General features: G+C 32.4%; 1 protein-coding gene, 1 long non-coding RNA gene and 2 other non-coding genes across 8 annotated transcripts; all 4 read left to right on the top strand.

Moving 5' to 3' along the window:
- Positions 1-591: 591 nt before the first annotated feature.
- LOC130808756 (folate transporter 1, chloroplastic) lies at positions 592-9,857 on the top strand. Of its 5 annotated transcripts, none has more exons than XM_057674238.1 (11): positions 592-825; positions 917-993; positions 1,429-1,505; positions 1,677-1,770; positions 2,671-2,764; positions 4,768-4,841; positions 7,129-7,233; positions 7,455-7,526; positions 7,604-7,635; positions 7,917-7,979; positions 8,821-9,857. In XM_057674238.1, the coding sequence occupies exons 1-11, from the start codon at positions 720-722 to the stop codon at positions 8,951-8,953; spliced, it is 927 nt and encodes a 308-aa protein (XP_057530221.1). In that variant the 5' UTR covers positions 592-719; the 3' UTR covers positions 8,954-9,857. The 5 variants fall into 5 exon arrangements, with proteins under 5 accessions (XP_057530221.1, XP_057530222.1, XP_057530223.1 ...); XM_057674239.1 differs by having other exon boundaries at positions 7,132-7,233; positions 8,821-9,852; XM_057674240.1 differs by having other exon boundaries at positions 7,615-7,635; positions 7,912-7,979; positions 8,821-9,852.
- Positions 9,858-12,415: 2,558 nt separating this feature from the next.
- LOC130807670 (uncharacterized) lies at positions 12,416-14,059 on the top strand. The gene is made up of 2 exons (XR_009040642.1): positions 12,416-12,551; positions 13,664-14,059. It is a non-coding gene; the product is annotated as an uncharacterized LOC130807670 (long non-coding RNA).
- On the top strand, positions 13,670-13,763 carry LOC130809523 (small nucleolar RNA snoR128). Its single transcript, XR_009040827.1, has one exon. It is a non-coding gene; the product is annotated as a small nucleolar RNA snoR128 (small nucleolar RNA).
- A 565-nt stretch (positions 14,060-14,624) lies between the features above and the next one.
- Positions 14,625-14,719, top strand: LOC130809522 (small nucleolar RNA snoR128). The gene has a single exon (XR_009040826.1). It is a non-coding gene; the product is annotated as a small nucleolar RNA snoR128 (small nucleolar RNA).
- The last annotated feature ends 4,396 nt before the right edge of the window (positions 14,720-19,115 follow it).

Raw genomic sequence — 19,115 nt, 5'->3', positions numbered from 1 at the left:
GAGAGGGATCGTAATACACTAGAGAAAGCTAGGTATTAGAATACCACAAGAGTTTGCTTTTTCATTGTGTTAGTTTATGGGTGATATTCATTGTTGAATGAATCACTATCTTGAGAGCTTGTTCTCAAGTGTATGTGGTTAGTCATTAGTGTATTCTTGAATATATTAATGAAAGTAATCATCTTTTGAGGGAGTGGTATTATTAGATACCTCATAAACGCATTGTATTTATTGTTTGTTGTGTCTCTTGTTCATTCTCTACTTTTCACTAAACTTCTACTTACTACTTTACCATTGTTGGTCCGAGCTATTCTCTATTAATTTTGACCTTAAAGTGATCAATTTCAATTTAAATTATACTCCATAACCAATCAATTATAACTTTTTAAAGTGATCAACCTATACTAATTATTTTTTCCAAAAGTTGACTTACCAGCTAGTTTAAAGCCCGAAAAAACAACGCAACGCCTCCGAGTTAGTTAAACAAGCTAACAGCCAACGCCAATTTACCGAGCACTCTGATGTTTACGAATAAAACTATTTTAAATAATTGTTACTCTACTATTTATTTATAAAACTTATTTTATAAACGTTTTACTTCTAAAATTGAAATTTTGACACGCTAAGTTTCCAAATCCGGGTTTACTAATTTATATTGGTTTTGTACCGCCACCATTTTCTGAAACTCATTTGAAGAATCATTTACTATCATCGGAAAAATGGTCGGAGAAGGCGGGTGGGAGAATGCCGCCGCAGGGTCCATTGCCGGTTTCGCAACTGTCGCAATTATGCATCCTCTCGACGTCGTCCGCACTCGTTTCCAAGGTCATATAACATTTCTCTTACTTTTTATCATATTTTGTTGTTTATTTGTTATTTTTGGTTTTGTATTGAATAAATGTGATTTGTTCTGCAGTTAATGATGGGCGAATTGCAAATCTTCCAACTTACAAGAACACTCCTCATGCTCTCTTCTCCATTGCTCGTTTGGAGGTTAATTTTAAGTTTGTTTTCTTCTCATTGCTTTGATTTTTCACGAAACCCTAAGTTTAGCTTATTGATGTATGCTGAAATGATTTTAGAGCCCTTTAGTTATGTTATTTGATTCGCATGATGTTACACTTTTTAATTTGTTTGATGAAATGATGGTAGAGCCCTTTGTAAAACCTTTATGGCTCATTTGGTTGATGGTACTAAATGTAAATTTCATTATGTGTACCATGTCATTTCATGGTGAGAAACTTTGATCATTAAACAATTTTTTTTTAAAATTTCCCAATGCTACCTGATGCCACCTCTATAAATGGTAATAAATGGGAATGTATTTGTGAGGAAAATGAGATGATTAAAGTTGAACAAATATGACCATTTAACTTATTAAGAGATTTATACAAGGCTGCACGTTCAATACATGTACTTTTTTTCCAGGGCCTGCGGGGGCTTTATGCTGGATTTTTTCCTGCAGTTCTTGGATCATCTGTTTCATGGGGACTGTTTTTCTTCTTGTAAGTAGATGCTTATTACCCTATAGTTATATGCTTTGACATGTTTGAGAAAGTGATTCATTCTGAGCTATCTCATTCACATACCGCTGTTACTTTTATTAAAAAAATTCTCAATGCATTTCTTTGTAAAATATATATTCAAAGTGAGAAAGGATCTCTTCTTTTTGACAGCTACAACAAAGCCAAGAATAGGTATTCTCGTGACATGGAGGAGAAGCTGAGTCCTGGACTTCATCTAGCAGCAGCTGCTGAGGCTGGAGCACTGGTAGGTTTTGCAGAATAACAATGAATAGTTGGATTGATGGAATTTGGTTCAACAGTTAGATTGTGAGTTTATTGCTTTCAGTTTTATTGGAAATAATAAATTATCAACTTGCTAAATACATAGCTCAGATGAACAATAATACAGTCTAATAGGACGCCTGTGTTGAAATTTTTTAATCAAAAAACATTTAGCGTAAGTAGCAGAGTTTTTCTTCTGAATTTGTAAATGAGCCACTTTATTTTAGAACAAAGAAAGATACCCTTGGAGGCTGGAGCACTTTGTTGTTGTTTTCTCTGTTAAGATCAATTTTCTTCTTTACTTTGGAGTGCTATTTTCAATTCAGAAAAACCAATTGGATTTTAAGGTACCTATATCCACATGTATCCATATTTTCATAGTTTTTCTCGTTGCATAGTATATGTTGTATACTTGTACGACTATCAACTAAAATAAAAAGATAGTGACAACTTACAGCCCGCTGTTCTCCTAATTTTATGTTGGAATTTTTAGGAACCGAAAAATAACAAACTCATCATGTGAATGACAAACTATTATGAAGCTTTTGAAACCATAAATTTCTTTTGGTCATATGTCTTTATGTCATGAGGGTTTCAATTTTTATTTCCGTTTTTTAACTGATGCTATCAATGTTCTGTTAATTGTTTTTTAGATGTCTATCTACTCAGTTTTGGATTCCTGCATTTTTGCATTAATGTATGAGAATAGGTTGCTTTATTCATCGTGACAGATTGTATTATATTTGGTAATGCATTTACTTGGAGTGGCATCTTTCTTACCGTAGAGGTGTAGAATGCTTGCTATCATTTTAGTGTCTTTGACGGTTTGACCCCTATGTTTATATAAGTGATGTCGAATTACTACATGTATATTCATTTCCAGGTTTCTTTTTGCACAAATCCTGTTTGGCTCATCAAAACAAGATTGCAACTTCAGAATCCTCTTCATCAAACTCGTCAGTATTCTGGTGTCTATGGTGAGCTTCATTTCTTAGTCAGCTTATGACCTGAAATCTGGGTGGTCTTTACGTGTTTTTACTTTTGAGTTGTCAAACCTGTGAATTACTTATGAACAGAATGGAAGATAACTAATTTGACTAGATATTTAGATATTTTTTATTTCTAGTCTATTGCAATAAGCAGTTATTAATCCCACGGAAAATTGTTTATTAGTACAATTGATAGTAATAAGTTTGAATATTCCCTGGTCAAGTGCAGCTAAATTCTTTTTTCTAATGTCTTAATGTGGCTCCCACTAAAGGTGTTTAATGGGCAGGGCGGGGTGAGTTAAAAGCTGGTCTGTAAAATTTATTTTATGGTGCAGTGTGGGTCATGAGGATCGTAGGGTGGGTGGTCCGTTGTTTCCATGCTAGTCTTTATCATAGTGACAAAATATGGTACAAGTCATAGTCACGGTAATGGTTGCTAAATGGATTTCACGGCTAATGCAGATATTTTCGCTGTCAATGTGGTGGTCGATGTAAACTCGAACGTCTTTACAATACGGCCGCGATGCGTTGATTCAACCTTATGTTTGCACTATGGTCACAATCACGTAAATGAACAAAACTCCAACAACTTTAAAACTTAATAGCAAGAAAATACCTTAAGGTATCCACACTAGTCACAAGTGAACCAAGGAACAAAAGCAACAATATGTCCTATATTATAAATTATAATCAACACAAATTCTTGCGATGAAGTTCCCATACAGCCTTGTTGTATAATACCTAAAATTCCAAGAAATTAAACCTAAATTATTGATCAATTCAACAATTTTAAAGAGATAATTAAAATCATCAGAAAAGATAGTCGTACCCGTTAGAAAGTAGATTGTCGAAGAGATTCATGCGAGCTTTGGAGGAACGTGTTTAGCTTGAAGATGAGGTAGTAGTTTAGCGTTAGGGACACTTCTAGAATTCAAAAGGAGATAGAGGCAATAGAAGGGATTGACTGTTAAAAAAGGAATACAAATGGAGATTTTGAAGAGAGAAAGGACTAGGGAGAGAGAAGCAAATGAGAAAATCAAAAATTTAAACCCCAATTACAACAAGCCCCATTAAGAAACCTTATTTTTATAACTTAGCCCTGGACCTAATGTATTGACCCACCCCATCAACCTTCTATCCCACAGTCCCACCTAGAGAATGTGTGGGGTGTCGGATGTATGCATCTTACCTTTTTCAAAACAAAGAGGTTGTAGTTGTACTATTAAAGATGTTGCACATGATTAGCAAGAAGTGTAAAATTAAATTAATTAATAAGATGTACAAATGATTAAATGAGTTATTTTACGTTAATCTATCATAATTTGAAACCAAATAACTACTACGATGTCCTCCTTTATTAGCATCATTGGAAAATGGAGTGTTTTAAGGAATAGGTGGATGTTCGGTTATAAATGTATTGACATGTTGAGTTGTGTGGATGAAATTAAAAGAATTTCAATTTATAGATGAGATTAACAGAGAGTGGTTGGTCCACTTTTAAATAAGGAAATAATGTAAAATGAATGGAACGATCCAAAATATAAAATGATTCAAATTGAGTGGGATAGAGGGAGTATAAATCTTTACCTCCATTAAAGTATAGGTTTTGTATTGAAAATCAAAAGTTTTGAAGTTAATGAAAGATGTGGTTTAGATGGAGTTCTGACTAATTTTTCAAGTGAGGCGAACAAGGTTTTGCTTACATGGTGGTTTATTTACTGATGCTTGTTTGTTTGTTATTTTGTGTTGATATATGAGAGAAAGGAGGCAATAGTTTTTTCCTGTATTTGATTGTACAGGATTTTCCATTAGTTGTCGAAGTTTGTGTCAATGAACCTCATGATGTCAGTTGACTGTGTAGAGTAATGCCTTTTCATAGTCCTTGACATGTTTAAATTAGATCAATTGTTTCTAAAAATGTTATTAAAATGTTCTTTCATCAGTTGAACGAGTGGAAGATTGTGATTGTTTTTCTTTTTTTGCCACTTCAGATGCTTTAAGAACCATATTGAAAGAGGAAGGTTGGACTGCACTCTATAAAGGAATTTGGCCAAGTCTTTTCCTGGTTAGACTCTACTTTTTTGGTCTTTTACCTTCCTAGACCCAATTCATTCGGTATTCTAGACCATTCAAAATTAAGCACGCCAAGTGCTTTTGTTGGAGATTGTTTATTGTTTATGTACATATATTCTCTTTGAATGCGCCTTTTCCCCTTTGTTTAGAAGGAGAAATACTTACTGGGGGACTTAGCCAACAATCTTGATCAGTTGCTTTTTGCTTAGCTTGCTGATCTTGGTTGCTCTCTGCTTAAATTGCAGCGTGCTCCTTATTATACTGAAGATTTGGAAATAAGACAAGGTGACTTTTGCAGTATGTATTTTCAATTGTTAACAATTATTTAGCTTGGAATTTATAGAGAATTGGTGGCAAAGGAATAGTTTGACCTTTGATATCTCCTATACTTGATCTCTGTCTCGAATCACCCAAAATATACGTTAGATCCAAATGAAAACTATGTTTTGTATAGTAGAAAAACTTCTCGAGAATCGGAGGTCTTTCATTTATCTGTTTTTATAATTTGAGGCTGGAGCTATATTCGTAGAAAGAAAATGTCATGAGATTCTCTTCCAAGTTACTCTCTTTAATTTTGCACCACTTTCTATTTTAGTTGTCCTACAGGTTTCGCACTCTTTTATTTTTGACAATAGTCTCACTTCCCTTTAATCTTATCTATAAACTTATATTCTCTCTTCATATTAACCACTACTTTCTATTATCAATTAGGTTTTTATCTCATTTTCCAACCCAATTTTCTTTTTCACTAAATTTCACCCATTTTGCATCTCGTGCAATATGAGAGGGATAGAGGGAGCATAAGTTTATTTTTAGCGGTGCTAACGTTGAGTCAAAGGAATTACAATAATACTTGCAACTTAATGGGACACACATGGCCCTCCTTTTCCCGGGACCATATTGACCTTGTTTTGGTTCTTAAGACTCTAGTTTTCTGTTCCCATTATTGCAGCCAATCTTCTTTTTTGGATGACCCAATGAGCATGCTTTTCTTGACTGTTTCTTTTTTGTGTATTTGCTCTTGCTGTAGCACATTGATCGATGTTTTAGATTGGATGAAGAATTATTGTGGGAATTACATTAGGAAGAAAGAGTTGGTGAATGTTTTCAACTTGATTTTTCTGAATTGTGTTGCAATGTTCTCTAATCTTCTATATCGCTTCTTCGTTATGTTGTATATACCTTTATCAGTTGAAATCATGTATTGATTTAAACCCTAACGGCCCGCTTAGTAGGTGGTAATAAATGATGATAATAGGAATGAAAACTAGTGAAATTTTAGTTGAAAAATCTCTTGGCTACCTTGATGGTCATGCGTGTCCAATTTCAATCATCTCATTTTCTTCATAAAATTCATTCCAATGCATTACCATTGGGAGAGGTGGTATTAGGTGGTTATGGAAATTTGTTAACAAAAAAACTTTTTCATGATCGAAGTTTCATGACCATGGGAATGACATGGAACTTTTGAAAAAAATTTACACTATAAATCATTCTCATTACCACCATTTAGTATCACTAACCAAACGGGTCGTAAGAGTAACGATCATCTAAAATATTCTTACTCTTTCCTGCTAAATAGTTAACAAAAGAGGGTCTGCCACTGGTGTTCATAGCTCTTGAACTCATAGTTATCAGAATCTCGATTCTGATCTACGATTCTACGATCTTACGATCCAAAAATAGGCGACCGATCCGGATCGTAGGTAGAATCTTAATGTGGTAGAATCGTGCGATCCTACTTATCTCGAGAATTTAAGTGGTAGGATCATAACACGATTCTACGATCCAACGATACGATTCTACATGGGTAGTTTTAAACGTAAAATATTTTCATATAATAGAGATATAAATTACGTATAAATATATATTTAAAATAATTATATCAATACCTTTATAAAATTCAAGTTTTTTTTTTATTTGCAGTTTAAAATGATTATTAAAAGTATTTTTTTTTCAAAACTAACTATATATAAAGTCAAAGAAGTTTTTGCTTACACCTTAAAACTTAAAAAGAGAACAAATATAATTGTTAATCAGTAATCCAAAGCACATTAATGCATATATGTAGGATCACACGATTCTACAATCCGATTCTACCGATTTCGATCCTACCCCTTTAACGATCCTAGGTAGAATCCCGATCCTAATAACCTTGCTTAAACTTCTTTCTCTGATATTATTGAGCATTGTGTATTACAGTATTAGTATTGTACTATAAAACTAAATCTTTAGGGTTAAACTCTGGAAAGTTTATTCATTGAATTTAATGTTTCCAGCAGGTCTCTCATGGTGCAATTCAGTTCACAGCTTATGAGGAACTGCGCAAACTTCTCGTGAATTTCAAATCCGAAAGGGCCAAAAGCAAAGATGTTGATGTATTGGTAGGTTTGCATTTGATACGTTCAATACGCAGTATCTTTCTGTACTTGAAGCTCAATTTCCAACTTGCAAGTCCTTTCCTCTTTTGTTTAATAATTCTAAAAACTTTGTGCTGATTTTAGAAACAAATGCCAAGTTGGTGGGGACTAGTTTTGACATAATTTTGTTTGAAATGATTATTGTGCAACTCTATTTGACTCTCATTTTCTGCATCCTGGAACAGAATTCACTAGATTATTCCATTTTAGGAGGTTCTTCAAAAATCTCTGCCATCCTCATTACATATCCATTTCAGGTAATGTTTACTTGTAATGGTTCTTCATCATGTAATACTCCTATCTCAAGTTGTCCAGAGATAAGTAATTTCTCCAGTGTTTTTGCAGGTCATCCGATCAAGATTACAGGTAAACTAACAAGGATTTATTTTATTTAGTTTTTGGTTTTGAGGAGAGAGGGAATGGCTTGTGCTACTTTTCTTTTAACATCATGTTTAATGCTTCATCTTTTCATCTGATTGATACTTATCAAATTTGTTTTTACTGATTGAAGTTGTTTTTCCTAATTCAAGCTCTTTTTTTTTTTACTTAAGGAATATATAGACCTAGTTATGACAACTTCTTTTTATGTTTGCTTAATTTTCTGTGTTTGATGAGTGATGACCTTTATGCTGTCTATTCCAGCAAAGACCGAATGCTGATGGAGTTCCAAGATATGCAGATAGCTTTCATGTGGTGAAAGAAACTGCACGGTAAGAATAATTCTGTATATATGATGATTTTAAGCCTGAATGTAACTGTTAAGTAATTGCATATTATGTTCTTGATGTGTAAAGTCGTAAGTAGTTGTGCTTTTTTCGGTACAAAGTAGGCTAAGGGAAGGGGCAGCAAGAATTGGACCCTTGTTTCTCCTAGGAAAAGTGATTCATGCTTCAATTGAGACAAGGCCTGATTTTAACCTTGTTTCTTTCACAATTTAAGGTGTTATGCCATTTTATGACTCTGCCCAACGCTAATTCTATGTTTTGAAAGAAAGGGGGGATTAAAAGGAATGTGTTTGCCTTTATTTGGATGATAAGTTTGGAGGGAAAGGATTTGAAAGGAAGGAATTTATAGGGATTTATTTTCTTAATTTTATTAATGGTCAAATCTTTCAAAAGTGGGAAGATTAGGAAGGAAAATGAGTTTTCTCTTCCCCTCCCTTTCTTTCCCTCCTAAAGAAACAAGAAAAATTTTGTCATTATAATCTTCTTTTCTTTTCTTTCCCCTCGTACATAGCTATCCAAACAGTGTAAATGGGTTGGAGAAGGAAATACTGTTATGTTTTCTTGAGAAAAGTTTGTCAGAATGGCACAATGCATCTAACCATGCATCATGTTCTCCGAACCTAAACAAGAGCTGTATTTCCAAGCACGAATTCTTGTGAGCTAATGCTTACTGAAAATTCACATTAATTTCGTATTACTCATCAAAAACTTCCAAAATCGGTTCATTGAAATGTGAGGAGTGAGAACAATTTTCTCATTCACTATACGGCCTCAAGTTTAATTATCTTATTGAACTTGTCATTTATATGCATCGAATTCATTGCAGGTTTGAAGGTCTTCATGGTTTCTACAAAGGTATTACTGCTAATCTATTGAAGAATGTACCTGCATCTGCTGTAACATTTGTTGTATACGAGAATGTAATAAAGTTGTTTAAATTGACTCGAAGAAAAGATTGATTCTAATTGCATTCGCTTATATATGTTAATTGTTTTTACTAATGCTACCATTGTTCTTTGATGTTTTCTTTACTTTATCCCCTTATCCTGGAACTTTTTCGAATCACCATTCTTCCATTAGTCGACTGTTATATACAGGATCGTCGAAGAATAGGCCAATAAGCATTAGCAGTATGAGCTCAGAGTTGTAATTCTGCTGGCAAAGTCATAAGCAATATAATAACTAAGATTGGTTCCTCCGCCTCCATGTTTTGTATTTCATGTATCATGAGTTCATGTAGCTTTTCTTATGTGTTCTTCATGTCTAAATTAACTTCCGTTGGTGCTTTTGGAATTATTGGTGCTTGACAAGGTCTTTACAACCCTATTAAACACAAAAACAATAATAATGTTTTCTAATTATTCTCTCTGTGTCTCGGGAATAGCACCATTTGACCCAAAAGCTCTCACATAATTGAGTCGAATGGTGCTATTCGCCAATAAGGACATGCTTGATGCTTGAGTTTACATGATATCCTCTGTACTGCCCTATATCAGATCAAGAGTGAAAAAATAATGGCCTTATGCAATAACCCAATAGAGATTGCTTTAAATTTTATTGATATGTAGAACAATGGGTATTGTGTGAGATTATCTTTTTGAGAAAATTTGAAAAAAGTAAGACGATTTAACAACTTTTTTTCCAAAATAAGCTCCGTAAAAACTTATTTCCCAAAATAAGCGTCCGTACATCCAAGCCTAGCCTCGGGAAGAGTCGCTGTTAGTGACAGCGAAAGTGAAAAAAAAAAATTAAAAGCCCAAAGTCGCTGTTACTAACAGCGACTTAAAAAAAATAAAAAAATAAAATATATAGTAACAGCAACATGTCCCGTTTGACATGACCAATTTTGTGCAGCAGCGTAACCTACATTTTAGAAAGGGAAATACTAAGATGGGGCCATTTGTACATGCTTGTATCGACATGAATGAACTTGTCCAATAGATAGAGTTTTAGGATTGCATATGGAGAGAATGAGATGTGTAATTCCTCCTTGAATAAAGTAAAAGGATCAGAGAAATCATAACCTTGGTACTAGAAACTTTTCAAAACTTACCACTATTTTCAATAAGCTTGGAAGTATTTAATCTCTTGGACGGCATAAAACTCAATAATCTCTGATATCTGAAAGCAACGACTGAAAGAACAATAATAAAAAGACATACAAAAAGAATTGTTGTCATCTTGAGGACCAAGTAGCCAATTCATCATAATTTTGCATATGTAAGAAAATCGTGCTTACTAACAATTAAATTCTGTAGCTATTTTAAAGAATTTGACTATAACATAAAACGACATCATACATAGAAAATATGTGATACCTTTGGAATTGAAGAAGTATTTCGGAGTTCTTCTGTCTTGTTAAGCTTCATACCAGCAAAGATTTCATATATCAGACAACCTGAAAGATAAAATGAACAATTTTAGAAATGCAGACATATATAAGCAATAAATTAAAATACAACAAAGAAATGCATGGTTTATTAGTGTACTAAAATAGTAAACATTTAATAAAAAATCTTAACCACCTAGTAACAGCGACTTTGAGGTGAGCTGAAAACTTAAAACGCATTAAGTCGCTGTTACTAACAGCAAAAAAAAAAAATTTTTTTTTAAGTCGCTGTTAGTAACAGCGACTTTGGGCTTTTAATTTTTTTTTTAAGTCGCTGTTACTAACAGCGACTTTGGGCTTTTAATTTTTTTTTTTTCACTTTTGCTGTTACTAACAGCGACTCTTCCCGAGGCTAGGCTTGGATGTACGGACGCTTAATTTGGGAAATAAGTTTTCACGGAACTTATTTTAGGAATTAAGTTGTTAAATAATCTTATTTTTTTCAAATTTCCTCTTTTTGAGAGATGACATTTATAAATGGTCCATTTATCTTTTGAAATAAAGCAAACATTTCCAAAACGGTCCTTTTCTTGCATAATTAAAGCGATATTTACTAATTAAGTACAACACACCTTGCTAAAACTGATCTCAATCAAGATTATCAACATTAAACTCTAATTTTACAGGAAATTTGCACAAAAACACATTAAAATCATGATAAACAATAATTAAATCGTCAAGGGTTCGTTATCATCATCTGGGTTCATCTTTATCATCTTTGTTCATCATCCCCAACAACAGTATTATTATCTACTTTGGATTAGCGTCATTGTCATTCATCATCCATAATAGGTTTGATTATAAAAAATTGAACCCAAAAATAGTGTTAACATGATCACCATTCTCTTCAATTTTAATAGGAAATCACTATCAACATCATCATCCAAAAAAAAAAATATAGAGTAAAAGTAATTGTGTTACTTATATCTAAAATAAAAATAGATAAGTTTTTTAAATGGACTAAAATGAAAAATAGAAAAATTGAGTAGAACATGAGAGTAATAATATTTTAGAACCACTCTTATGAAAGACCGTCTCTTGGTAAGATGATCTTAAAACAAGAAATCAATATACTAATACTTTGTATTAGCTGAACTATTTAACGTATATATGGGGTGCGTCTCACAATAAGACTTTCTCATACAAGATATTATGATATTATTTATACACATTGCTATATGAAACGTCTCAACAGTCACGCCTCATATATGGGTTAAATAACCCATCTCATAAGTATTATAAGAACACAAATTCTTGTGAGAGACGATCTCTTTGAGAGACCATCTCTAATTGGCCGATTATATATTTTTTAAAATATTATAAGCATTTATAATGATATAAGTAGACAATTAAGATATTGAAAGTAGGCATTAAGGATACGGTAAGTAAGCATTAAGAAAAATGAGCATTAAGAATACGATAAATAGGCATTAATATTTAACGGCTTGGGCTTGAAATGCATCTCTCAAGAGACTAGCTATTATGAGAATATACACTCCTTACTTGTGATTTAAAAAATAGTTGTTCTAACTAAAAGTCCTTTTTAGTAGGCCAAACTGGTCACAAACTAGCCCATTCTCTTATCCCATCATTTCGAGAAAATTTGAAAAGGTTAAGTGAAAAAATAAAAAAAATTAATAAAATAAACTAGTTATCAAAAAATTTTCAAAAGTAAGCGTGAAAATTCCAAATATGATGTTTGGAGCTGTTTGCAGTTACTAATTGTGAACAGTCAAATAGGACAAAATAGTTGTTCGCAGTTAGTAACTGCGAACAACTATTTGACTTGTTTTGACCTGTTCGCAGTTAGTAACTGCGAACAGATAGCTGCACAAATATACATATAGCTGTTCGAACAGGTCAAAAAAAAGTCAAAGTTGTTCCCAGTTATTAAGTGGGAACAACTATTTTTGTCTTTTTTAACTGCAAACAGTCCTAAACTTTAAATTTAAAAACGAATTTATTTTATTATTTTTTTTTATTTTTTCACTTAACCTTTTCAAATTTTCTCATTTGGAGAATATTCTCAAAATCCAATTGAAAGCCCAAGTAACTTCACATAAACAATCGCAGTTGAAACAGAAACCCTAATACGTTCTCTTTGCCACCTTCCTTAATATAATACCACCATTTCATTCTTCCTCCTCAAAAGCTTTCCAATTTCTCAGGTTTGCTTCTTTTCTCTTTTTATTTTATTTACTTTTCATTCTTAATATGTTCCACTTTATCTTATTATTATTGGAGCTTGCATTTTCATAAACTTGTTTTATTTTTATTTTTATGATTATGTATTTTGTATAATAAATATAAATATACTTTCTTGAGGATCTTGGGTGAAACAACTTTCAATTTTGAATGTAATGGGTATTTTTTAATTTCATTTCGTTGCTGAAATATTGTTGGTTAAAAGTTTTCTTTTCATGATTGTTTATGATGTTGGAATTATAAATTCACTTTGAATTTGATTTTTCATTTGCCAAATTTCCAAAATAATGCTATAATTGAAACTTGGATTTCAATTGAATTGAAAAAACTGAAAAAATTTACAATTTTATCGTAATGGGTTTATTTTTGAGGTTTTGTTTCTAATTAGCTTATTCAACTTTTTCTAGGCATCTTTTGCCATGATTTATCATAACATGAACATTTTACATACAACAGATCAGGTTACGTTCTGATTTTTGATCCAATTTACTAAACGGGTTATGTTCGGGTCAAGGTTTTTGTGATCCGTTTTTATATAACTCGAACATGAACCCGACCTGATCTGGCTATCTAGGTGGGAGCCACTAATGGCATTGTTGGACGGACATTGACATTGTCTTGTTTTGTTGATGCTGTCTGATGTTGTTGCCTATCTTTTTCTCTCGATTTTTCATTTGGATACTTTATTTTTTAGAAAATTGTCGAAAATAATCCTTTTTTTACTTATCCGCTATTGGTTATTTTCTATTAATCACTTCTTTAATATGTATTTGCTCTCAACATACTCTGTGGGCTAGGGTAGGGTGGTTGTGGTGGATGAGGGATGAGGTTATGGTGGTTCAGGCACTGGGTATGCTAGGAGAAAAAACATAGTAAAGGTTGGATTATTAGAAAATAATTTAAAGGTGATATTATTTGTAGCGGATGAGTTAAGGTTGGATTATTTTCGATACTTTCTTATTTTTTTAGTTTTTAATTCTTAGAAACTGTATTTTTAGCACTTTATCTCAATTATCATCTGCTACTGGTTTTTAACTTTCCTTCCTTCTTTTATTTACTTCTTTCATTTGCTAAGATGGTGTTGCCATGATGATAACGAAAGTAATGAAAAGCTTTGTACAAATGCTTCATGATAATTCGGCGTAAAAGGCCGACCTGAGCGGTTACCGGAGCATCATTATTGTTTATATATGAATAATTTGCGAATTACATATTTAAGTTTTTGATTTATACGAGTTAAAACCTTAATGTACACCAAAATATCAATGTTTATAGCGTTCAGGCCAAAACATAGAATTTCGACCACTTAACATAAAACTCTGACCACCAAAATGGTCGGAATTCTGTGATCTAGCCTGAACGCGATAGACTTTGAGACTTGAGTGGCTGTAGTTTGCAAAAATGCTAAACGTTGTAATTTACAAATTATTCTTTATATATTCTTATATTTAGAGAAGCAACATAATTCTCATGTGTATAGCTTTTATAATTTTAGCATATGCAGTTTCCTTGCTCTATTCTTTTTCAAACCTTTCTTTATTGTGATAGTTCATTACACACAGTTTTGTTGCTATGCTGTCTGCACAACTTATTGAGTGTTTTTCTTCCAAATCTGAGCGGTTACTTGAGCAAAATTGTGCCTTTTTTTAAAGTATTTTGTATCATGTGATCTTGTTTGTCTAAATCCTGTTTTCTTCATCATGTTGTATGAAAGTATGGGGGCATAAAGTTGATTATACACCCGTATTGATTTGGCTCTAATTATGGTGCCCATAAGGCTCTTTTTTCCTCAAAATTGATAATCACCTTTCTAATGAACAAATCTTCACATCCTTCCAAATTCAAAATGCTTGGTGTTACTTCTGATTTACTCTTTGTTTGGATCAAAGGGATATGAAGAGTGTGAAAGGAAGAGTATAAATAAATGGAGGCTTATGGATCCTTCCATCTCCTTCCCTTTCCTTTTTCCAACCCCGTATCTCCAATTCCTCTTAATCCAAGCAAAGCGTTGAGCTTTCTCATTCTTGAGTTAGATGCTGCTGTGATGAGATTCATTGATACATTAATGAAAGCAGCTAATGCTTGATGTTCGATTGACAATGATGTCAATCCTGAGCGGTTAACTGAGCAGCATAGGTGTAATTTTTCTTTGTCTGGGATGTGATTATTTCACGCCGTTTTCTACCGTATGCTTGGCACTTTGCCACTCTCCGTTTCATTCGGGCGAATTAGTCGATTTCGAGTCAGGTGTTATATATAATTTTTATTTTTATTTTTAATTTTTTTTTAATTTTTTTATTTTTACATAATTGTGAATCTATTTTGAAGTTGGTTCAAAGTCGAATTAGTTATAAGGTCGGGTAAATTTCGGATCGTTGCTTGGGTTTGTTTTGAATTCTGCAATGGCCAACTTTTAAGCATAAACATTGCTAAAACGTGTAGCATGAACTTGTGTTTTCTGATAATCAAGAAATTGTCCAAATTTTTTTGCTGTTTGATGTTGAAATACAGTCATTTCTTCTATATGGTGGTGGAGTGGTGGTACTTGTTTCTTTGTGGTTGCTTTCAGTAGAGAAATTTAAGTAGAGAAATTCAACTAAACTTAAATTGTGATTTTGATAATCAAAATTCTAAACTTTATTCAGGAAATTTTGATTATCTGTACTATAGGTGTTCATTTTGTTCATCAGGTTAATTTCGAGTCGTGTTTTGAAATTAGGATTTGCGTCTACATTGTTGTTTATATAGTTTTAACCTCATTTTGAAGTTGGGTCTTAAGTCATGTTGGTTACAAGGTCGGATAAACATCAGGACGTCGGATCTGTTTTGAACATTTCTATGTACATTGAAGATATTTGTACTAAAATCGAGGAAAACAAAGATTCAGCAACCAATAGGTGTGTGTAGAGGTGTTCATTTGGTTGATCGGGTCGGTTTCGGACGGGTGTTATTCGGTTCGGTTGCATTTCAAATCGGTTATTTTTCGGCTGTGTGTTACAACGGGTCACACGCGGGTCGAGTCGGTTAGTCACGGTTCGGTTGGAGATTGGTTATTCAAGCTACCGGGTTAGCATCAGTTCGATGTCGGTTGAAGTTCGTGTCGAGTGTCAATCGGTCTCGGGTTGTCATCGATTACTAATTGGTTCGGTTTTTTCGGGTACAGATCGGGTTCGAGCTTTATTTTTCGAGTAGTTATCGGTTACGGACAACTATCGATCGGGTCAATATCGAAATAAGTTAATAGTCGGGTTTTTAATTGATGTATGCTCATTTTATGGCAGATCAATTTATTTCAATTAGTTTATATATATATATATATATATATATATATATATATATATATATATATATATATATATATATATATATATATATGAGACTTTTATTTAATAATGCATCATGTTGCTACTTTTGATAATTGGTTGAATATTAAAACTCAATAATCGAAACTCGATTTGTTTGAATGAATAAGAATAATCTAAACTATCTCGTAGGCTATTAGTTACGTACTTAGACTTATTAGCGTTATTGACTTATTGTCTTATTGAGTACTCTAAAGTATAAACTAATAGTCTCTTCAATTCAGAGTAATTATCTCGATTTCTTTTTAGGCTTGTAATTAACCTATTAGAAATTTAGAATATATTACTAGAGGGGAATTTATGCAAATTCCAAATGAGACATTTGTTTTTTAATTAGAGGGAGTATAAGCTATTAGAATATACATTACTCTATTACACTAATAATCGATTGTATTTCTAAGTTTGATAATTGAAACTTATTATATATAATAAAGTGAATTAGATTAATAGTAATCATAACCATTTTATATGATATTATGTATTTATACTTATTAGTGACCATGAATACTTTAAAATAATAAATCTATTACACTAATAATTGATCGTATATTCGTATGTAATTTAAAGCTTAATAATGTTTGGAACTATATCTATTGGAGTGAATAAAACTAATACAAACTATCTTATAGAGTTATACTTTTAGAGTTATAGTTATAGACTTATAGACTATCATTGACATTTGACTGTTAACTCAATGTTATTACTTATTACTATTAGTTATTATTGATCTTGAATACTCTAAACTCTAAAGTAATTTATAGGCTATTATTAATAATCGATCGTAGATTCGTAATTCAAAGTTCACTTATCATAATTCGATCTATTATAGATTATAGTAAATGAAACTAGTGTAGTACTCCACCTTTTTTGTTACTTTGAATTAGATAGCCTAAATTATGTAATTTGACCAAATTCAATAATAAAAATATTTAATATTTGATATAAAATATTTATATTACTCAAATAAATTATTTTAGATATAATCATATAATTGTCCAATTTGATGATAAAATGTTATTGGTTATATTGATAGCACACGGGTTTAAGCCGTTGGATTTATAATGGTAATATCTTATCAGTGGTCAAGATTGTGCCACGTCGCCGGATAAAGAAGGGATTTGGTTCTTTTCCTCATCCTGAAAGTGAATCCTGAATTCCTGATACAATACTTCATTTCCCAAATCCCGCTCGACTAAACCCTAACCCAACTCTCTCTTCTTCATCCTCTCACTGAAACCGGCGGCCCTCTTTCAATCCCATCCGTTCTCCTCCAATCCGGCTGGTAGAACACGTTCATCTCCGGCAGTTTACACTTCACACTCTCACGGCCCAAATACCCAACAATCTTAAGGCAGTCGAAGAAACCCTAGTTTCTTCACCTTCACCGTCATAGCCGCACACACTGATTGAGTTTTGCTTTGAGTAAATTGCTTTGAGTAAATTGATGAGGAGGCTGTGAACTTGATTAAATTTGGTGAAGGAAGGTAAGGGCTTATGCTATTGTCTTTGAAAGTTATATTCATTGGGGTCATTTTTTACTTTCTTGGCATGCTTGAAGTCTGTATTTATGAAGATTTGGTTCAATTGTCTTCTGTATGCAACCTTATCTGCTTTGGAAGGAGCCCCATCGTGTAATTGAAGTCTGTATTTATGAAAGTTTAATTTCTGTATGCAATTCTCTTCTGTATGCAATCTAATCTGTATTGAACTTGTGTTCTTTCTTTTATTTTTTCCATAGAAGTGCCTTTTTATTTTGCAGTGTGAATTGTAGTTGTTATTCTTAATGGTAAGTACACACTTAGACATAGTTGATAGTTATGTATATCTTTATTCAGAATCATTTGTGTATAATGATGATGATGTCTGAGATTGGTTATAGTTGGTTAGGTTCACATAAGGATATAAACACTCAAATAAAATCTTAGATAGTAATGGATACTTCTAATAAGGATAACTGTGAATCTGTGATATAAATTCATAGAAAGGGGATTTGATATTATACTCTTAAAATGTATCTGACGTATATCTTGTGGCTTATTTCTAAAACTGACCTAAGGACTTGAAATTTACCCAACCAAATGTGTTGCTAATTATGAATAACATTGCAAGCTTCTTCCATGTACATGAACTTACTTTTTCCATATTATTACTTTTTAGGTTTTAGTCTGAATGTTTGATTATGCTTATGGGTTTTGAATTTCTTCTAGGTTTCATCTTGATGGGTTGAATTGCTTGTGAAAATATGCAAAACAATGGATGCTGAGGGAATGATCAATGTTTAGGATTGTACCTACGATTAGTTCATATTTTCTGGGCTTTTTTGTGTTGCAATTCTTTAGATTCACCTGCGATTGTACCTTTGTATATTACTTGTTTGATATATGGAGTATGAATGTAATTTGAGTGAGTACAGCAACGCATTACAAAGGGCAGTTGCAATCATAATTTATTCTGTGGCATGGGTATGAGTTAAGATTATTTGTAAACTTACAATGTTAAACTTACTTTTTCCATATTATTATAGCTTGGTTGAACAAACATTGTTTGTTGTTGCTGCACAGACCTGCTGAGCTGCTGCTGACTCTTGCTCTTTCGAGGTTGCTCATTCAGCCCACATCTACTAATACTAGTTAATAGCTGCAATTTTTTGTTCATGTAATTTTTTTTTCGTTCTTTATGTAAATTGTTTTTGAATATTATTGACTAAATTTTTTCTTTGTCACTCATTTTTAATAGCTTATTTATATATTTAAATTTTTGGTGGATGTATAAGTGATGGATGTAAATTTTTGGGGTTAAAAACTTAATATTTATATATTTAAATTTGGCGGATGTATAAGTGATGAATGTAAATTTTTGGGGCTTAAAGCTTGAAGAATTGGTGGAATCTTATTGGTTTATAGTTGATTTGCTAAAATATTTATATATAAACTTGTTTACAATCTTTCAATATTAGAAATTAGTTTTCAAATATTCAAAAAATCATAATTAGAAAACTGAAATTGGATTCGGATTTATAACAGTTCGATTAAGAATCGGTTCGAGTTGGTATCAGTTTGGGTTAAAAACAGTTCGATTAATAATCGATTTGGGTTTGTACCAGTTCGGGTTAAAAACAGTTCGATCTTAATCGGTTTTAGTCAGGTTGCATTCGGTTACGTGCAT

The sequence above is a fragment of the Amaranthus tricolor genome, chromosome 3 (genome assembly GCF_026212465.1).
Source record: "Amaranthus tricolor cultivar Red isolate AtriRed21 chromosome 3, ASM2621246v1, whole genome shotgun sequence".
Lineage (NCBI taxonomy): Eukaryota > Viridiplantae > Streptophyta > Magnoliopsida > Caryophyllales > Amaranthaceae > Amaranthus > Amaranthus tricolor.
Note: the sequence above shows the minus strand (reverse complement) of the source record. Positions and strands in the feature narration are given on the sequence as shown.